We start from the raw sequence: 21812 nt of genomic DNA on the forward strand, positions 1-21812 counted from the left end.
TTTATTGCAACACTTGAAAGTAATTGTCAAAATCCGCCAACGTGCACCAATCACAGCTCGCCAAGTAAATCTGTCAACGTCTTCATTGCATGGATGAACGAGATTTTTCTATCATTTCATTACATTGAAATTCTCGGCTGTTCACAATATAAGTGCGGCTATTTCCGACTTTAAAATTTATATTTAGACTGCTTTTCAACAGTGAATAATCAAAAATGTGCAGAATAAGCGTGTTTCATTTATTATTCGTGGCAGCGGTGATACAAGTTGCACTCGCACTGAAGGAAGGCGAATGCGAGGTTTGTGTAAAAACTGTGGAGAAATTCGGAGCCACGTTAGCAGACGATGTCAAGAAGGACCCCAAGAAGATAGAAATAGAATTCAAGAAGTTTTGTAAAGGTTCTAAGAACAAAGAGAATCGGTTTTGTTACTATTTAGGAGGGCTTGAAGAATCAGCTACCGGTATTTTAGGAGAGCTCTCAAAGCCACTGAGTTGGTCTATGCCAGCTGACAAAATCTGCGAGAAGTTAAGGAAAAAGGATGCCCAAATCTGCGACCTTAGGTTCGACAAACAGATTGACCTCAATAATGTAGACCTGAAGAAACTGAAGGTTCGCGACCTAAAAAAGATCCTGAACGACTGGGATGAGGTTTGTGATGGATGCATTGAAAAGACAGACTTCATCAAGAGAATAGAAGAACTGAAGCCCAAATATATGGGCAGATCTGAGTTGTAAATTAGTACAATAATAAATATCTAGGTAAGGTTCATTTTACTTTATCACCATTTACATGTTTGTTTCAGCAAAGTACAAAATTACACCATTTTAATCTAATTTAGGGTATGTTAATGTGAAAGGACCAATATTTCAAAACTCAACTGTTGAGCAAATCAAATAAAATTTGACCAGTTAACTACCATTATTTGTTCAGTTGAATTTTTATAGACATTCATTGTTAAAGTTTGATAGGTTATCTACTCAATGTTACCATTCCATAGAAACTATAACACAAACTTTTATAAAAAAAAAATCAAGATTTCATAGTGGTTATTAGCAAAGTATTTGTAAATTATATGATGTAATAATGAGAAAAGTCCATCTGCAATTGCCTATGTGTCTATTTGTCTAGTTAATGAGGATCATTTCGATTTTTAGCTGTGAATGCAGATTTATAGGGCTAAGAAATCCTTAATACACAGTCCAAAAATTTTTGTTCTACGACAAAAATTGACGAAGTTATGGCCAAATTACTAAAAAAGTTCACTGACCGCCCGGCGCGGGACCGTTGACGTCACTGTATCCGATCCGAACGCTGCCGGCGTACTGCGTGGATAGAAAATATTTTTTTCTAGCCAAACTATCAGTTTGAGAGAAAAACTTGTAATGACATATATTCATCAGAATAAAGTAAGCTATCGATAGGTAATTTTAAAAATATTAGCATCATATTATGTATTATTATGTTCAATACAAACAATCATTAAGTTACACTCACCCCAACCGCGTCTCCGCATTGCATCGAATCCTATGAAAATGTGGTTTTTGGACATAGCGATACTTATTTTTCACAATTTTTATTTTTAAAAATTACTGGTCGATAGGTTACTTTATTTTGATGAATAAATGTTATTAAAAGTTTTTTTCTAAAACTGATGGTTTAGCTGGAATAAAATATTTTCCATCCCAATAGTACGCCGGCTGCGCTCGATTCGGATATAATGACGTCACGCGGCCCTGCGTACGTTGACTTTTAGCGGCAAAAACGGCCTATGTTTATTACTTAATATCTTCGTAAGTAATGGTCCGATTTGGATAATTCAAAAAGATATATCTTTCTTATGTCTTAAAGATTAACGTAGATACTAGTTTTATTGAATTTTCTACAACAGTACTGATCCTCATTGGAGCTGTAGTACAATATAATATACAACTCATCTTTCTTTTTATGTCTAAATCTGCAAATTATTATTTAATTTCTTTTTTCCAGGTAAATCGTGGGCCCATTGAGAATTTTGGACATTTCAAGTGAAGATCCAAGAAGCAAGATCAACGTGTGATGAATGTGTCATCAAGTGATGTGGTCCTAGTGATTAATAAATTATTGCATTTGAACTGTTTGTATGATGTGTACTTGAGAAGAATGCATGTCTACAAAACTGATTAAATTATTATTGTGTATAAGTAAATATTTTTAACAAACTTATTGTAGTTTTGATTTATATTACCTAAATTTACTGTGAATTTCTTTCATCCACTAGGGTTATAAGATGCATAATATCCAAAAAGGTTTGCCTACTACTCAATTATCTAAAACTTTCTCATGGATTGTGTTAATTATTTCAAATGCACTTTATTTTTAATATTCCCATGAAAATGAAGATTGCTTACTAATATCACACATAACATAACTATAATATGACCTTGTTGTATTGTATTGGATACAGAAGAAAATAGGGTGTTAGGTAAATAAGGAAAAAATAAATCTTATTTCACTAATATTTTTATTGCAGCTGTTACATACAACACAAATGATCTAGAACAGATAAACTTTTACATGCAGGTGTTACAATCATAAATACATGTTTTTGAATATTATCACAAAACTTTCTTTAGTGGTATTTGTAGTTCCTGTGGTGCTCTGGAAAAAAGAAAAAGGATAACTTAGCAAATTGTGAGACAATGGTAATTTTCTTTTTTTACACACCTAAAAAGGAGGTTCTCAATTTTTTTTTGTAAAATTATCATATTAGGCATGAAACAATACAAAATTTCATGGCAGTAATGAACATGTAGAAAATCAGAGGTTGATTACAAACTTTATAAAATAAACTGAAGTAATAATTGGGTTGTCTTAATAACTGTTACTTACTCATCTTTCCGTAGTTGATAGCATAGAAGAAGGTCATCGAGCCAACCAGCAGCTGGAAGAACGGAGCAATTCCAACCCTCTTGGGCTGCATGTATTTGTGTTGCCAGCTCCACCAGGCTAAATGAAAATAAATTTTTAGTATGAATAAACAGCCATTTCTTCAAATAATAATGATTGAAATAATTTAGTATGCTATAATAAAATATTGCATATACCTGCACATTTTTAGAAAAACAGGCAGTTTAAAAGATTCTTAAGATTACCTACAATCAGAAATTAGTAGTTAACCTTGTGGTAGGTACTATTCTTACTATCAATCTTCTGGGTAGATGCTGAGGTAGTAAACACAATAGAAATATATAGAATAAATGTCATTGGGTTATCCAATACACATAACCTTAAAATAAAATTATTTCATGTTACATTACCTCGGCTGCAGGCACCCATGACAGCAGAGGGAGTCTTGTTCCTGCGAGCCAACCATGAGCCGATTTCGTTCAATTTTACTTGCCCAAAGGGAGTATCAGCTGAAACATTAAAAATAAAATTACATAATCGAATAAATTTCGTGAAGGGCAAGTATATTTTTCTGCATGATTGACTTACGTTTTCCATAGTAGCGGGCAGGGTCGTAAGGCCCATGAACTGATGGATTATATTCTTTAGGATAATCTCCGAAAGCCATGATTATTCGGGAATTTATCCAAGAATTTTACAAAAATCGGGCCGAATTTCCAGCTGTCAAATTTTTACCATAGATAGATTTTGTATTTTTTTTACTAGTGTTGTACATTTCCGGTTACCATAAATCACAGTTACCCCGCACGTGAGAACGTGATAAATCGCATACCGGTTGGACGTTCATCTATCGATTTTTGTCTAATCTGTGGGTTGGGTAGCCATAAAAATACATCTGTCAAAATACGTAGTCTATGATTATACAGCAAATTTCATTCTCTCGCCAGTGGAAGTGCATTTTATTGTTTCTTTGATCCAAACAACTTCTAAATCAACTTCAAAATGGTATTGGAAAGTACTATGATTTGTGTTGACAACAGTGATTATATGAGAAATGGAGACTTTCTTCCAACAAGGCTTCAGGCCCAGCAGGATGCCGTAAACCTGGTATGTCATTCTAAAACACGGTCAAATCCAGAAAATAATGTAGGTTTGCTGACTCTCGCTAACGTAGAGGTGCTAGCCACTTTAACCAGCGATGTGGGTCGCATTTTGTCCAAATTGCACCGAGTGCAGCCAAACGGCGACATCAACCTATTGACTGGGATCAGAATTGCTCACTTGGCTCTAAAGCATCGTCAAGGAAAGAACCACAAGATGCGCATTGTGGTGTTCGTCGGTTCTCCTATCCACACTGATGAGTCTCAGCTAGTAAAGCTGGCCAAGAGGTTGAAAAAAGAGAAGGTGAACTGTGACATAGTTTCGTTTGGAGAGGATGCGGATAACAATCCTCTTCTTACGACGTTTGTCAACACATTGAACGGGAAGGACAACACTACTGGTGGCAGTCATCTCGTGTCTGTACCCGCTGGAGGCTGTGTGGTTCTCTCAGAGGCTTTGATTTCAAGCCCTTTGATTGGAGGAGATGGAGCTGGCCCATCTGGTTCTGGCTTGTCACCATTCGAGTTTGGAGTTGACCCCAATGAAGATCCTGAACTTGCCCTTGCTCTCCGTGTGTCTATGGAAGAACAAAGACAGCGTCAAGAAGAGGAATCTCGTCGCCAGCAATCTACTGCAGAAGGGGAGACAGGGAAAACTACTGAAGCCCAGAACACTGGCATGGAGAGAGCACTAGCCATGTCACTGGGCCGTGAGGCTATGGAGTTGTCTGAAGAAGAGCAAATTGCCCTTGCTATGCAAATGAGCATGCAGCAAGATGCACCAGCTGCTGAAGAGAGCATGGATGTTTCTGAGGAGTATGCCGAAGTTATGAATGACCCAGCTTTTCTACAGAGTGTTCTAGAAAATCTCCCTGGTGTTGATCCTCAGAGTGAGGCTATTCGGAATGCTATGTCCACTATTAAGAAAGATAAGGATGAAAAGGATGACAAAGACCAAAAGGATAAGGATGGAAAGGGTTCTGGATCAAAAGAAATGTGAAATATTTTTCAATTTTTTTTAATTGATCCATTATGCTCGTAAACTTTAACATTAGACACCACTTGAGTGTTACTATCACTATAAATTTATAAATAATACAGATGATATAAAATAAATTATTTCTTTTTGTTCACTTCCATGAAATCCAATTGAGGCCTTCAATCTTTTCATATTCTGAAACAATAATGTTCATTTTATTGAAACCTTATAAAATCATTTAAATATATTGGGACTGTCTTTACTTACTTGAGTCATTCCAAAAATGTTTGCTCTGAAATTTCTGTCTGACTTCAAGCAGTTGTTTTTTCCTAAATTCCTCATTGAATGGCTTTGGTTTATGTATAGCCACTAATTCTTTCTTACTTTCTAAAACAAAGTGTTAATCCTAATGAGAAAAAAATCTGTGTTAAAATCTAATGAGAATTGCAGACTTAGTACACTTACAAAAACCATTACCATAGCATCATTTACTATGTTCATTAATGTTATAGACATTATTTAGGAAAATAAATTACCTTTGTCATTATTGCTTTTGTTATTTTGATCTTGATTTTGTTTATTTAATAACATGTAAGAACTTTTGATGTCTTCCAGTTGTGGCTTAAAACTTCTACTGTAAATGCCAGCTAAAAATAATTTAAAAATATTTTAAAATAATATGGATAAATTATGTTCCATTGTTTAAACACTTGAACAAGAACTCACATGTTGGTCTACCAATACCAGACATTGGCACATCTTTGCAAAGTGGCTGTTTCAGTCTCTCACTCAGCATATCTCTTAGTGGTTGAGATATAGGGGGTTTCTCTTTTTTCCTCTCGGCACTCGATCCGCGAGGACTAGAAAAAGACTTAGGACTGGGCTTCAGGCCTGGATGATCTTTTTTCGTATTTTTTGCGCTATCTGAAATTGATTGTATTTTAATCATTATTTTATTAATATGACATATTTATTATTACAGGCATACTGCTGAACTGAGTAGGTTCCTGCAGTGTGTGCCTTTATTACCGTGATAGCTCTATTACGTCACGTGTCACCCCTCCCCACTTCACTACCGCAGGAGCATAATTAGTTATACACTGTGCCAGTAACAGCTAACCTACTAGGCCTTATTATTAGATTACCTTGTGATGTTTTATTCAGTGTAGGTGCAGAGGGTCGTAATTTATTCCCTGATAATCTATTTGGCGATCGATTAAATTCTGAAAAAGTAATAAATTCCTGGTTATTGGCAACAAAAGCTAATTCAACACTACACATCAAAATAAATACATGGCATATTACCAGGGGTCCAACTTTTGATTTCCTTTTGCAGTGTTGGTCGTATGGGTTTTGCCCTACTGTTCAATATATCTGAAAAAGTTAGTAGTGCACAATGTAGATTAAATTGAGAAAATTATGTTTGAATTATACAAAACTACCTCTGTAATCTTGAGAAGCCTACCTTCTTTATTATCAGGTCTTGTGGGGCTTCTGTTGTTACTTTTAACAGACGCTGACCCTCTCATTTCTGAAAATCACACAAATGATACATTTTGGTCCTTCGAGCCAGATCATAAAGACGACCATTATTTTAACAATATTAGATACTGACGTCTACCAGCAACAGAAGCCCTCATGTTCATAACCTTATCGTCAGGTTTGACTTTTGGAACTGTATTCGTGTTGCGTAACTTGTTCCCAGCCGGTCCCTTCGCCGCTGTCCAAAACAAAACACCAACAGCGATTATTGTGAATAGTACGAGCCATTGCGGGGGGCACAGGTATGAGGCAATGTGCGCGACCCGCCAAAATATTAAGTGGAATAGGATGCTCGTCACTACCTCTAATCTAGGGTTCGTTACTGAAATAGAACGCGGTACGACTAGAAATTATAACAAACCACGCCCATAAAATTGCATTAATTTATTTAGGAATAATTTATTAGTAAAAGACCGATACTCACGGGATCTAGATTTGTTTAAATCTAGCTTTCTACCGGGAACCGATGAACATGAATCTTTGTTGTCCGCTAAAAATATAAAAGTATTTTGAGATTCAGAACTTAAACATCCAAATGCCTTCATATAAAATGTGGGAAGGTAAACTTACTTCTCCAAGGCCTCACTGGTGACTTGCCTCTACTAGTTACTGATCTAGAATTCTTAACTTCACTCAAAGCTGTTAAAAAATAAAACGAAAATTATTATAGTAACTGGTCAGTTAGGCCCGCGAGAGCAAAGAAAAGCTACCGCCCTCTTGCGTCAACGCCACTCAAACCCAGTAGCGGCGTAAGGGGGGGGCGGTGGGGGCGGTCCGCCCCGGGTGCCAAGCATCAGGGGGTGACAGAAGTCGCGCAGATTAGTACTCACTGGCACATCTGCATGGCAAATCTGCGGTGTATGTCATGATANGGGTTACGATTGTCTTTCAATCTTCGAATCGGTAGGTAACTCCAAAATCCTGGGGGGTACCAGGGGGTGCCTTAGGACTTATGACGGGGGGACGGGGGGGTGCCGCCCCGGGTGCCAACCTATGCTACGCCGCCACTGCTCAAACCAGAGATCTAATGTGCTCTAACTAGGAACTTTGGTTTTATAGGTAACAATAAATACTCACGTTTAGGCAGTTCTTTTAGAACTGTTAGTTTCTTATTAAGACTTGTCACCAAAGGTTTGCCATAACCTATTCCGGGACCTGTGAAAACGAATTTAAATTAGAAAAATTGCTGATAACGCTCACAATCGCAAAACCATACACTTACCTATCGAAGACGTATTGTTAACAGCAGCCTTCCTTCCAACGCTCAAAGCTTCCTCGCTAGCCGGTTGGCGAACAGCGGTGTTTATCGTTTTGGAACGAGCTAAAAATCATAATCATTTTAAGCCGGGTAATATAAGTTTCAGAGATGGTCCTTCGAACCGGATCTTAGTAGTTTATGTATGAATATTTGTACTCACTATCAACAACGTAACCGGAGGATGCTTTCGCCATAAGAGAACGGATCCGATCCTGCGTCTCTCTGCTCGCGTTCGATGTTTCGCTCATAGACCGAGCTGCGAATATACTTTACGATGAGTCATACAGTGTGTCTTAGTCCTTACGGCAACTAACTAACTATTCTCAGAGGTCCGTGCGTTATGCACGCTTTAGAAGAAGCTGAACTAGGGTGCCTAAAATGTATTACAAATCTTGTTTATTCTTTGATGCATCTACCTACGATTTCACTACACATATCTAAAAGTAAATGAGTAAAACAAAAATGTATATTATTTACGTGTGGCGATGAGATCTAAGGACTTATCTGGCGATTCTTCTGGGCGGCTACGGGTCCTACTAGCCGCCGCGTTGCTACTGTTTTGTAAACCTTGAAAGAGCAAATAAATTAATTATGTAGTATTAACAGGCATAGCGCATAACTGAGTAGGTTCCTGCAGTAGTCACACCATGTTAATTAGTTGCCGGAAATAGAAGAAATTAATAAAATGGTAACTAACGTGACGCTATGATATCCATAGTTTTTTCTGGGGACTTATCTGAGCGACAACGATTCTTTGGAGTTGCGCAGCCACTGTTTTGTTCTGTCACAGAAAAAAATCATTAAATCACAGAGAGTACTTCCATGGACTGTATTGGCTAAAGAGTTCGTACTTCATTGCTACAATCCTCAAGATGAAAGAAAGTATTCAGTATACAGATACATACTGGGGGTACTTGACTGAGGATACATCTTGCTTGGCGACGAGGATTTACTTCGGGGCCCTTGCTGTCGGACAATACCAGTCACGGTCATGCCCTTTATTTCTTGTCTCAGTCCTGTAATTGTAGTATTATTTTACCAATCAAGCGATAGTCAACCTAATTTTCATCCTAACCGAATATGAGAAAAAGCTAAAACGAGCAATATCAGAATTTGACAATATTTTGCTGCAAAGTCCCCATCAGTTCCTCTCCAGTCCCATTTTAATTTGAATGGACGACGCTGAGCTTATTTACTAGTTGAATTGTCTATTTTCTACCACATTATTTTGAACCTTATTGTCTTAGCTTAGGGCTATATCTCTACTGCATCCTGCAGTGCAAGTTGTTCTTTTGCTGCAAGATCCTCATCAGCTACAGTCCCATTTTTATCTGTGTGGACGACTCTGAGCTCTATTTTCTACTGTCAGGCGCGGATCCACCGTTGTGGGCATGACCACAACCCTAATTTCCTTGTTTTAATTATGATCTACTAGCTTTCCGCCCGCGGCTTCGCCCGCGTGGAATTTTGTCTGTCACAGAAAAACTTTATCGCGCGCGTCCCTGTTTCAAAAACCGGGATAAAAACTATCCTATGTTCTTTCCCGGGACTCAAACTATCTCTATGCCAAATTTCATCAAAATCGGTTGCGAGGTTTAAGCGGGAAAGCGTAACAGACAGACAGACAGAGTTACTTTCGCATTTATAATATTAGTTGGGATTGATAAGATCGATAGGCTGATGATAAAATCGGCTGACTGATGAGCCTTTAAAAAATCGAACGTGATTGAGTTCGTACTCCAATCCAACTCTAACTTTGCTAATTTTCGGTGGCTGTGCCCACAACCTTTGTTGAGGGCTGGAACCGCGCCTGTCTACTGTCTCATTTCATATCGGATATTGAACCTTATCGCCTTAACTATAAGGTTTATTCCCTACTATTCTGTAAATGCAGTAGACTCACTAGAGGCGTTGCTCTCCCTGTACTTGGCTCGCGGCGCGGGCGCGGACGCGATGGCGAGGCATCCCGGCGAGATCTTGCGCGTGCGACTGCTGGAGCGGTTGCGCACCATCTTGTCTGCAACCAGGTATGGAGCCCCTTTTGGAAACTATTCAGCATGCCAAAGTGACCCTTATTGGTGACTCGTATAGAGCACAAATTGGCTTGCCCTGAACTTCGCACCTACTTGTTACCAGTGCAATTTAATTATACTTACGTCACGTCATATTATTTTATGGGCTTCACTATTCGGTTGCCTCCTTGGTATGGGTGGTTAATAATTTCAAATACGATTATAATGATGATCTTGCAATGAAAACAACTGAAATGTACTTTCGAAATTGCTTTATTTTCGATGCATTTACAATATAACAACTAAATTGACTACGTAACATTATAGATGTGAATTATGGCCCAGCCGTAATTTATGGAGAATGGTAGATAAAACAATTAGATACATCATCTTATAAAAATATAGATTCTAAATTACCTACAAAACAAAAAGCCTATAATTAACAACGAGGCTGTATACATAGTAGGGTGGTCCTTATTCCTACGAAAAAAATTTTTTTTCTTATATTTTGCGGGGCACCACGTAATTTGATTATATACCATATGAAAGTCTTTCATTATTTTTTTTTTAATTTTTAAAAGACATTTAGGGGTCGCTACCAAGGTTTGAATTTTAAGTAAAAACACAAAATCTGTATTTGTTAGATTCATTTATTTTTAAAGCCAAAGCCAAATAAAAATATTACAAAATTATTGTTGTTGCTATGAACTAAGATATTATATACAATGTACATTATTTGAATCAATTATTTTGAAGATATAAGAGTTTACTTGTTAGTATCTCGACGCGTCGGTACCATGGTCGGTATAGAAGAGGGGTTGAGGGGAGAAGGGGACAAGAAGCGATTGTCTATTCTATCTATGCGATGTTCATTTGCACGTAAAATGTGATATAAACACTTAAATAAAACATTTATGAAACCATGATTTAAGATCTTCAAAGCTTTTGTAAATATTTTGACAGCTGGTAGCGACCTCTAAATCTTAACCAAAAAAAAAAACAAAAAAAGCTAATTTCATATTTAGAGGTATATAATCGAATGAGAAAGTGCCCCGGGGATAATTCAAAAGTCGAAAAATAAGGACCACCCTAATACATAGCTTTACTTTATAGTAATTAACTACTAAAACGCAACAATCATACTTCAAATTACATTATCGCAGTCACTTAACAGTCTCTCATTCAACAAAAGTACTGCAGCTATACCGACTAAACGCATAATAAATACAATACCTACAGTCACAAAGTGAATGGCTAGCTATTACCGTTATTTACGATCGTCTCTTGTTTCGCGCTATCAGCGTCTGGCATTTCAGTGTCGGCGAGCGCGGTGTGCTTTTCGGCGTTCGCTTCGCCGCCGTCGGCGTTGGGTTTGCCGCTGTCGGTGTTCTTTTCGCCGTCAGCGCTAGTGCTAGAGGTGCAGTATGGCCGAGTACCGGTAGCGGCGAGGTTGGGCGAGGAGGCGCGTTCTCTCTGGCGCGCGCGGTGAGCCGCCTTCAGCTCCATCTCGACGCAGTGTTCGGCGAACATCAGCTGGAGAGGCGCGTACATGTGCGGCAGCAGGTCTAGGTCGCTCATCGTTATCTGTAGGACGTTTGAAACAAGGTTTAGTCAAGTGTAATTTGACCTTACTTGCAAAAATGTAGAAATATAAATAGGAAATAATTATTTTGGAACACAAAAAACTTCTAGTTTAATCTCCAATTCATTTCAACGAATCAAACTTGGTAGCCGTCAAAATCAAAGCGCGTGTACCTGCAAATGCATGATAACCGTGTACCACGAGATATCTAATTGTCGCGCTCTATTGCTTGAAAAGTCGCTAAAGTGACTGATCTTGGTACAGGGGGCTTAGTGCGAGTTTACATCAAACGTCATCTAGCGACTGCGTAAAAAAAAGACATTAAATGTATGATAGATTATATAGCGTCCCTAGCGGATACTTTCCAGAACTAAAATCATATATTTTTTTTAGGCACTCGCTAGCGATTACGATCAATGCAAACTCGCACTAAGCACACAGGTCTAGTGTTGTCGCTCCCTATCGCTATAAAAGTCGCTAAAGTGACTGGTGACCGATCGTGGTAAAGGTCAAGTACACACCTGCATGTTGTCAAAGGCGATGCCGACGCTTCTGTTGTCATTAAGTATGTGTGCATTTAGACGCGGCATTCGCGCGTATCGCTGGCTGAAGTGCGTGAGCACCGTGTACCACGAGATCTCCAACTGTCCTCGCTATCGCCCAAACGGTCGCTAAAGTGACCAATCTTGGTACAGGCCTAATATTTTTGTCTACATACCTGCATGTTGTCAAAGGCGATACCGACGCTTCTATTGTCATTGAGTATGTGTGCGTTTAGACCCGGCAATCGCGCGTATCGCTGGCTGAAGTGCGTGAGCACCGTGTACCACGAGATCTCTAACTGTCCTCGCTATCGCTTAAACAGTCGCTAAGGTGACCAATCTTGGTACAGGCCAAATATTTTTTTGTCTACACACCTGCATGTTGTCAAAGGCGATGCCGACGCTTCTATTGTCATTCAGTATGTGTGCGTTTAGACGCGGCAATCGCGCGTACCGCTGGCTGAAGTGCGTGAGCACCGTGTACCACGAGATCTCGTAACTGTCGCTCGCTATCGCTTAAACAGTCCCTAAAGTGACCAATCTTGGTACAGGCCAAATATTATTTGTCTACATACCTGCATGTTGTCAAAGGCGATGCCGACGCTTCTATTGTCATTGAGTATGTGTGCGTTCAGACGCGGCAATCGCGCTTATCGCTGGCTGAAGTGGGTGAGGACCGTGTACCACGAGATCTCTAACTGTCGCTCGCTACCGCCCAAACGGTCGCTAAAGTGACCAATCTTGGTACAGGCCAAATATGTTTTGTCTACATACCTGCATGTTGTCAAAGGCGATGCCAACGCTTCTATTGTCATTCAGTATGTGTGTGTTCAGACGCGGCAATCGCGCGTATCGCTGGCTGAAGTGCGTGAGCACCATGTACCACGAGATCTCTAACTGTCCTCGCTATCGCTTAAACAGTCGCTAAGGTGACCAATCTTGGTACACGCCAAATGTTTTTTTTTTTGTTTACACACCTGCATGTTGTCAAAGGCGATGCCAACGCTTCTATTGTCATTCAGTATGTGTGCGTTCAGACGCGGCAATCGCGCGTACCGCTGGCTGAAGTGCGTGAGGACCGTGTACCGCGCGTTCATTTGTTTCCCCATTTCTATCGCCTGGGAGGTAGTGGAGTGCATCTTGGTGCGAGCTTCTTCGACCAGCTCGTCTTCCATTGTCGCTTCGTGGATGAGCAGGTGGGAGTTTTCGCCTGGAAAAAAGAGTTGGGTCTTATAACTTTGTCGCTATTTTTTTTTTCATTATAGCCGCACACCAAAGTCTGCGAGGAACTGTGTATTCAATGGACCATCAAGAATTGGTATATATATTGGTATACCTTGCAGGGTGCATGTGATGTGCTGTCCTACCATTCACCAACTATCAAACCACATGTAATGCAATGCAATAAATGATTTGATTTTGAGTTTTACATTTAACATAATATTTTTTTTGGTGTACAAAGCACGCTCATAATCTTCGAGGAGAGGCTAAAACACTACCTACTACACACTACTATTTCAATCAACTTCTATAATGCGTAGGTGTAAAGATTACACATTTAAAATAAAAGAAACAATAGTCGCCTGATTTTTGTCTAACTTACCGATCTTGACAAGATCTTCACAGGGTATAGTGTCCCCAGAGTAGGTGATGCGATGATCGGCGTCCAAGTCTATGGCAACACCGAACGCATTGGGGCAGTGCGATACGAAACACGTGCGGATCTGCTCGACCCCTATGTTGGCTAGTGTTGCCACCATCTCTGCGTTCTGATGGTATGATTCATGCAACTGGAAATAAATAATAATCATAAATAATTTTGCAAAAGGATGATATATATACTCATTACTTTATGAAGTATGTGAACCATTAGCGCTAAAACTAACCTATATTGTTGTTATGCGCTGCATTATTGCCGCGTAGTGATGTCAACGTATACGAACGTAAGAGGAGATCCGTAAACGAACTAAAGTAGCTGACATAGCCCGACGGATTAGCAAGCTAAAGTGGCAATGAGCAGGGCACATAGTACGCAGAACTGACGGCCGATGGGGCAGCAAGGTACTGGAATGGAGGCCGCGTACCGGAAAACGCAGCGTGGGACGTCCACCCACAAGGTGGACCGACGACATCATAAAGGTAGCAGGAAGGCGCTGGACGCAGGCCGCTACCAACCAGCATTGGGGGAGGCTTATGTTCAGCAGTGGACGTCCTATGGCTGAGATGATGATGATGTCAACGCATTGTCACTCGAGCGGTGTGATGTCGTAATATAACGCCGCTTTGAACTGCAGCGCTGCGCTGTGCTGTCACTACGTCATCGCATCCCTATACACCTCGTCGCTCCGGCTATGTCAGTTACGCTCGCGTTCGATCGTTTCAACGCAACGTTGGTTGAAGAAACGACCACAAAACATCAATCATAGTGTCACCAGCTACTTACCAAGTTCTGGTTGGGCAGCAGCGTGAAGTTTCCTTTAATTTTCTCGAACTGCTGGTCATAGGTATACAGCCAGGTATAGATCTGTCCCAGAGAGACACAGCGGTTCTGGTGGCGCGTCAGGTTTTACTTCCAACCACGTCAGTTGTGCATCAGTCTTAAAACTTTAGCGCTGCGTTGTCTCTCATCGCAACGCAGCACCCTTCCCCACCTTGTTTCTTTGTCAATTACATGCAACCTTGGTTGAAACGACCAAAAAACATCAATCATAGTGTCAACAGCTACTTACCAAGTTTTGATTAGGGAACAGCGTGAAGACTCCTTTGATCTTCTCAAACTGAGTCAGGTATATAGCCAGGTGTAGATCTATCCCGGCACAAGGAGATACAGCGGTTCGGGTTTCACTTTCAACCACGTGAATGGTGTATGAGTCTTTGAACTTTAGCGCTGCGTTGTCACTCTCTCATCGCAACGCAGCACCTCTCTCCGCCTAATCTCCCTAGCTCTTTGTCGATTCAATGCAACTTTGGTTGAATCGACCAAAAATCATCAATTATAGAGTGCCTTACCAAGTTCTGATTAGACAGCAGCGTAAAGTCGAAGGTGTAGATCCAAGTGAAGAAAATATACCTAAAATAATTAGATTTACGTGTGACTTACCAAGTTCTGGTTAGGCAGCAGCGTGAAGTCTCCTTTGATCTTCTCGAACTGCTGGTCGTAGGTATACAGCCAGGTGGAGATCTGTCCCGGCGCGAGGAGATACAGCGGTTCGGGTTTCACTTCCAACCACGTGAATGGTGTATGAGTCTTTGAACTTTAGCGCTGCGTTGTCACTCTCTCATCGCAACGCAGCACCTCTCTCCGCCTCATCTCCCTAGCTCTTTGTCGATTCAATGCAACTTGGGTTGAATCGACCAAAAATCATCAATAATAGAGTGCCTTACCTAGTTCTGATTAGACAGCAGCGTAAAGTCGAAGGTGTAGATCCAGGTGAAGAAAATATCACCTAAAATAATCAGATTTTCACGTGTGACTTACCAAGTTCTGGTTGGGCAGCAGCGTGAAGTCTCCCTTGATCTTCTCGAACTGCTGGTCGTAGGTATATAGCCAGGTGTAAATCTGTCCCGGCGCGAAGAGATACAGCGGTTCAGGAGGCGCGTCAGCGTTCACTTCTAGCCACGCCTGCCGCCGGGCTTGGATCACGCCGATGAGGCCTGACATTAGGTAAACAGAACGTGTAATTTTGCTCTTATCACAATTTCATAAGATGCAAATGCGACAGTGTTGAAATTGATGTGTTGTCATATGTTTCAAAAATTAAGTCAGTTAAAAACGGTTAATCATAAAGAGCATAATAAGTTGGAATGGCAGAAATCAGGTCATGATCTCTGTTTCTTACACTTAAGTAAAAAAATATGACAGATTTATCCAACTGGTGAAAGTTGGCTGGTAACAATAATAGCAACCGGCCACAGCCTCCTCTTTCGATGGAAGAGATAGGTTTAAGACGGATAATATCATAAAGAATATGCTACAAGCCAAGGAATTAGAAGATTTAAATGAGTAATGATGTACACACTTGGTTGGTTTATATTCGTCCAAGTGTACACAGCTTTAACTTACCTATATGGTGGTCAGCGTGCAGATGCGAAATATACACCGCCTTCAAGGTCCTAAGGAAGGCGCTGACTTTCTTCGGCCCGAAGAACCGGACCAGCTGCCCGAAGGTGCCCTCGCCGCAGTCTAGCAGCATTGACCGGTTCTCACTGAAGTAAAATAATTAAATCGATTGGCATACAAAAGAAACTAACAAAAAATATTGTTGAAATACATACATCTACTTATAAAACGAAACTAATATGGTAGTCAACATTGATACCACAATTAATTTGTCATATTTTATTTTACAGTATAGATCGTTTTATCCACGAAGACGCGTCCCACCATTCTTCCGCTAATGTTTGAGTGTTATCGGTACACGCTAAATTGTCCATGAGTGCACACGCACACTACAACAATGACGCTCGGATTGCTCGGATCAAACTCCCCGCACCCCGCGCTTCAAAAATTGGTCGGGCGCGTCTTCGTGGATGAAACGATATTATAGGGCCCTATGACGTCATTTATTCGGCAACTCAAATGAACAAATTACTTATTGATTTCAAAATGATATTGATGGCGTTCGTCAACATAGTCACTCGTTCAATCAATACAATTATTAGCAATTAAGTATTTAATTATTATCTGTTACAAAACTCACTCGACTTGCAACACCACGGCGCTAGTGTTCCTAGTCTTGCTGGGGATGCAAGACCCGGTGCCCAAGAATACCACCTTGGGGAACTCCTGGGAATTGGCTTTAGCGTATCTCATGCTGTCCACCTGTCGCCTGAAGTGTTCTAAACTGCCGACAAAGCCGTCCACGTCCATTGTCTCTTGTATGTACTCTTGCACGTGGAGTTTGGGTTCTGCAGATCTAAAGAATTGCAGAATAGAAGATTTGAGAAGTGAAAATTAGAAGAAACGCGAGTGTCGGCATTGATATTTCATGAAGCAAGCAGTGTGCATTTCTTCTTTTGCCATTTTGTGTAACAACTAAGTTTATTAGAGTCAGATCATGGAGACTTGGGGATGCATTGGTCATAGAAGAACAGAACAATATTCTTAACAGACAATCCAATCCAAATCATGAAGAAACTGGATTTCATGAGCATTCATTGGACTTTTTCAGATACAATGAAAGGGGCAATGAAGAATTTTCAGACGAATAGGTCGCCTGAGCCCTCACCTCAATGCGAACTTCATAAAAAAAATATAAATTAAAAAATTGTTAATTCTTTATAATATTTTCGCCTTACTAGTTAACATTTGGCAGATGCTGAAAGTAACCTGTTTCTAGACGAGCATGACGTGTTATAATATCGCATACCTATCCAGCTGTCTCTTTGGCCTCAAATGGAACATCGTGAGCGTGCGTCCAGCGATCACCTCGAGTTTGTTCTGCTCCTCGTCTATGGTCGCGTGCGTCTGGCCGCCGTCGCCCTTGCACGAGCCTTCCATATTTATTATGTTCTGGAACTGCGCGAGCGCAATCTACAAACCAGTTAGTTTTTTACCACCACCGTATATGGAAAGCTTACATAGAATTTTATTATGACAGACAGTGAAATGAATGAAACAGGTGGATTTAAAAGCATTTATATGACCCATTGAAAGGCAAAGGCCCCACCTTAACGTATCAGTATCTCAGGCCATATCACCATGTGGATCTGTGTGGATTCGTGGAGAGGTGAGTGTAGTAAGTGAACCTTACTGTCAGTTGTTCTTAAACCACCCTAGGCATTAGTGACCGAGACCAACTTTTACCGTGCACTGAGATGATTGTGATTGCATAACTTTAATGACAGCCGTCAGCCACCAAATTGCTGTGGCCCATAAGGCTGGTTTTAGTGTTACGCGGACTGTCAGTGCGGATCGCTCCGCACAGCCGATCTGTATGAACTGCTAGGGAGCGGAGCGGTTCCTCCGGACTGCATTACTCTAAAACGCTCCCTAGAAGTTCATACAGATTGGCCGTGCGGAGCGGGTCCGCACTGGACGGTCCGCGTGACACTAAAACCAGCCTAAGGTACACACACGTCCCAACTGAACTAGGACAAAACATCGAAAGCCACATTGAAAATATCAATCGAAAAAACCCTTACCTTATTCTTAAGTTCTTCTAACCCTTTCAGCCTCACCGGACTGTTGGTTTTAGGCAGCGGAGGATGAGAATTCCACACTGCAGGTAAACTAGCGTCCCTCAGGAGAGGAAATATATCCGGATCGAGGAGGTGGAGTTTGTGTTGGGTCCGGTGCACGGCCTCGGAGCCGAGACACGCGTTTTGGGAATTCAGAACCAGGTGCCTAGTGGTAGGCCCGAAGAGAGACATGAACGCACGGTACCTAGGGTTGAAAAATACTTGTGTACAGACGACGACATCAAGCTAAACTCTGTAGTATCTTGGACAGTTGTAATAAATGCTATTTTGCAACAAATATAGTCTGATCTGGTGTACTGCTTGATTGTACATAATAAAGCATCCTAGTAATGTCTCATTTAAAATTGTCCTATCCTTAACCTTAAGCTATTGTTATACTCAAAGAAGTTCTATTTGCAGGCCCTTTTCTGGGTTCAAGATGTTACCTAATGGACGTCCACTGCTGAACATAGGCCTCCCCCAATGAGTTCCATAATGGCCGGTTGGCAGCGGCCTGCATCCAGCGCCTTCCCGCTACCTTTATGAGGTCGTCGGTCCACCTTGTGGGTGACGTCCTACGTTGCGCTTTCCGGTACGTGGCCTCCCCTCCACTCCAATGGATGGTCAAAAGATAAATTTAATATTCTATACACTCACGTGGGATGATGGAAAACTTCTGGTGGCGTGTAATGCACGATGAGGGTGGGGATGTTTTCTGGCGGGTTCGTCCCATTATCGAAGTGGGCGGAGAACTCCGCCTCCTTCAGGTATGAGAGATCGGGGACGTCAAGTACTGTAAAACAATAATAAATAAATAAATATCCTTGGACATTTTACTAAGCAAAGCTTGTACTATGGGTACTAGACAACGGATATAAACATACTTAAATACTTTTTTTTGTAAATAGAAAACACCCAGTCCAATACAAACTAATAATATGTTCATGCAAGGTTTACTGAAAGAGACTCATTTTCTCTCAGTCAGCCTTTACTAGATACTCTTTTCCAAACTTACGCCCTGAATACAAACATATAACTAATTAATAGATTGAATCCTGTGTGATTGAGTCTTGAATATATGCTAGTTTTGAATCTATTATTGAGTGTAGTTTTGTACTACGTGCCATAGACTCTAAGGTGGCTTGACTCTTTCCATACAACCAAGTGAAAATTCAGCCACCTGACTATGAAGCTATTAATTGTCACACTTACCAATGAAAACTGGTCCAGGGTCGTCAGGCGTCTTTACGTCCTTAGACAAGACGAGTGTGCCATCAGGCAACACTACGTCGTGGCCACTCTTGAGCTGGCCCAGCATAGGGCCGGGTTTCACCCCCATCTCCACGCATTTGGCCAAATCCAGGGTGCCAAGGCGTTTCTGTGAAGAGAAAATTAATAAAAATTTTCAAACATACTTTTTTTACTACCTTATTTAGGTGCTTAATGACAAGAAGGTAGACTTTAGCTTCTTTAAATCTGTACCAGTTTCCATTTTTGAACAGACAAACAACATGCTTTGCTATTTATAATACTAGCTTTCCGCCCGCGGCTTCGCCCGCGTGTAATTTTGTCTGTCACAGAAAAACTTTATCGCGCGCGTCCCTGTTTCAAAAACCGGGATAAAAACTATCCTATGTCCTTTCCCGGGACTCAAACTATCTCTATGCCAAATTTCATCAAAATCGGTTCAGTGGTTTAGGCGTGAAAGAGAGACAGACAGACAGAGTTACTTTCGCATTTATAATATTAGTATAGATTACTATTCATATAATTGTAATTCAGGAACTCACCTTCAGGGTGCAAATGTAAGCAACTGAACAGTTTGTTTTTTTTTGCAGATCATGTAATACCTTTTCAGTCTTTTTCTTCATTGGATCTGAAAGAAATTGTTATATTAGTAAATTAGGTATGCCTACTCCAATAAAGTAAAATTATATTTACTTTTTATAAATACATTAGGTACCTTTCTCAAAACTACTTTTTGGCTTAGCTCTATTATCTCTTGCATATCTATTGGTTTTGTTGTTGTCTGGAATCTTTGCTTCTGGCTTGTAGTAGTCAGTATCATCGTGAATGAATTCCTCAAACTCTTTGTCCTGGTTTGATTCCAATTTGGGCCGTTTGGCTGCAGGTTTCAATTCTTTGCCTACTAATAAGTTATCATGAGGGCCTCTGAAATTTAAGAAAAAATATTTTTTATACACAACTTCCAAGACTGATGATGAAGAAAGACTTCTTTGATTATAAAAAAAAACAATATGAAGTAACTTACAGTAAAACATATTTCACACTCATAACACTGTCTTCAAAATCTTCACTTGGACTGCATTTGGCCATGTTCACATTCATGTCTTTCATAATCACAAACCTCTTTGTTGCAGGATATAATTCATCCTGTAAAAAAGTGTTAAGAAAGTTAAAAAAAATAAGAAAAAATATTTTTATTTTTATAATTTGGTACAGAATGGGCTCTGAAACTACTGGAAGGATTTGAAAAATCCTTTCACAATTCCACCAGAATCCTAATTTTTTGAAAGAAAGAAAGAAAAACATTATATGATTTTCATCATTGATGCATATTTTTTAAATTTATGTTAATTAGGTACCTATATCTACCTGTGTGAAGCCTGAGCTGGGCTGCTAATAAGATATAAAAAGGTAAGTAAAAAAAACCTTAAAATAATATAAAAATAAAATAAATAGTACCAATCCCTCTGGCCCGTGTAGAGTGATATTCGGCACACCAACATCCTGAAGCGTCAGAGACAAGCCGGGCAGACCTCCGATGTTCTTCCAAGTCTTGCTTGTGATGAATATGTGTTCCAGGCGGGATAGCTTCACCTTGTGCTCGTGAGCTAGGCGCTGTGTGCATTCTCCACAGTTGAACAGGTACCTAGAATATTAGTGATATAATTATAAACAAAGTGAAGAGAAAAAAATTATACTATTAATCCACTAGAAAAAACAAATACGAAACTGAATAATGATGATGAAATATGTTAGCAATTTTTTTACTGTTTTTGTTGTGTAACAAATGTATAGATGTTTAGAGTACAGCTTATTAACTTACCGCTTCTGATCCGTGAACAAATACAAGGTGTTAGGCGCTCCACGAGCTCCTGAACCAAGAACCTGAAGGTAAACAGTACTTGGTGCATACTTTTCACTTCTTTTGGATATTTGCTGCCTTTGACGCTGTGCCTCAGCTATTCTTGCAGAATTTACTTTCGGCATTTCGGCTAGAAATTCCAACAGCTTTTTAGTGTTGTTGCTCTTGTAACTGCGAACACTACATTTGCTAACTACTCGGTAACTAAACAATACACTTTTACCGTACATGTGTTTTGAGGTTATTTTATTTTGAATCAAAGTTTACGAGCATTCATCAGGAATTTTTATGGAGAATTAATATTTTTGGCATAATACATAATTATTTACTTATTGGTTAGTCTGACACATTTTCAGATTTAGAACAATTTTGAGTTTTCTTCCGACATTTCTTTCCGTAGTATTATGACAGCTGACTGATTGACAGATTCCAATGAATGAAGCGCACGCTGGTGCAAATGTGCATTCTCAACATGCATGTCCGGTTTCCGGACACCATAATTTCGGTGATGATTTGTTTTTTTGTCCTAAAATCAAGAAAATTATAAGAAACAGAGCAGAGGAAAATAAAAAAATATTTTTAGTGTTCAGTCCAACACTAAAGTGTTTTGGAACCAAGA

General features: G+C 40.0%; 4 protein-coding genes across 4 annotated transcripts; 2 read left to right on the forward strand and 2 right to left on the reverse strand.

Moving 5' to 3' along the window:
- Positions 1-36: 36 nt before the first annotated feature.
- Positions 37-2201, forward strand: Manf (mesencephalic astrocyte-derived neurotrophic factor). Its single transcript, XM_028309132.1, has 2 exons — positions 37-761; positions 1990-2201. Exon 1 carries the CDS (start codon positions 216-218, stop codon positions 735-737), a length of 522 nt encoding a protein of 173 aa, XP_028164933.1. The 5' UTR covers positions 37-215; the 3' UTR covers positions 738-761; positions 1990-2201.
- Positions 2202-2484: 283 nt separating this feature from the next.
- Positions 2485-3646, reverse strand: ATPsynF (ATP synthase, subunit F). Its single transcript, XM_028309133.1, has 4 exons — positions 3478-3646; positions 3300-3398; positions 2872-2988; positions 2485-2640 (listed from the first exon to the last, which is right to left on the reverse strand). Exons 1-4 carry the CDS (start codon positions 3554-3556, stop codon positions 2612-2614), a joined length of 324 nt encoding a protein of 107 aa, XP_028164934.1. The 5' UTR covers positions 3557-3646; the 3' UTR covers positions 2485-2611.
- Positions 3647-3781: 135 nt separating this feature from the next.
- Positions 3782-5475, forward strand: Rpn10 (regulatory particle non-ATPase 10). The gene has a single exon (XM_028309126.1). The coding sequence runs from the start codon at positions 3892-3894 to the stop codon at positions 4987-4989; it is 1098 nt and encodes a 365-aa protein (XP_028164927.1). The 5' UTR covers positions 3782-3891; the 3' UTR covers positions 4990-5475.
- On the reverse strand, positions 4980-21765 carry RNaseZ (ribonuclease Z). Its single transcript, XM_028309127.1, has 32 exons — positions 21155-21765; positions 20791-20977; positions 20357-20478; positions 20048-20256; positions 19875-19960; positions 19297-19462; positions 18742-18877; positions 18049-18289; positions 17274-17437; positions 16605-16820; positions 15968-16110; positions 15383-15558; positions 13508-13694; positions 12882-13114; positions 11217-11364; positions 9672-9785; positions 8674-8784; positions 8466-8549; positions 8246-8335; positions 7929-8024; positions 7733-7831; positions 7588-7665; positions 7081-7149; positions 6935-7000; positions 6584-6832; positions 6434-6499; positions 6274-6342; positions 6114-6191; positions 5695-5892; positions 5505-5615; positions 5236-5337; positions 4980-5163 (listed from the first exon to the last, which is right to left on the reverse strand). The coding sequence occupies exons 1-32, from the start codon at positions 21421-21423 to the stop codon at positions 5120-5122; spliced, it is 4407 nt and encodes a 1468-aa protein (XP_028164928.1). The 5' UTR covers positions 21424-21765; the 3' UTR covers positions 4980-5119.
- Between the last annotated feature and the right edge of the window lie 47 nt (positions 21766-21812).

The sequence above is a fragment of the Ostrinia furnacalis genome, unplaced genomic scaffold (assembly GCF_004193835.3).
Source record: "Ostrinia furnacalis isolate ACB-3 unplaced genomic scaffold, ASM419383v2 OfSCF2610, whole genome shotgun sequence".
NCBI lineage: Eukaryota > Metazoa > Arthropoda > Insecta > Lepidoptera > Crambidae > Ostrinia > Ostrinia furnacalis.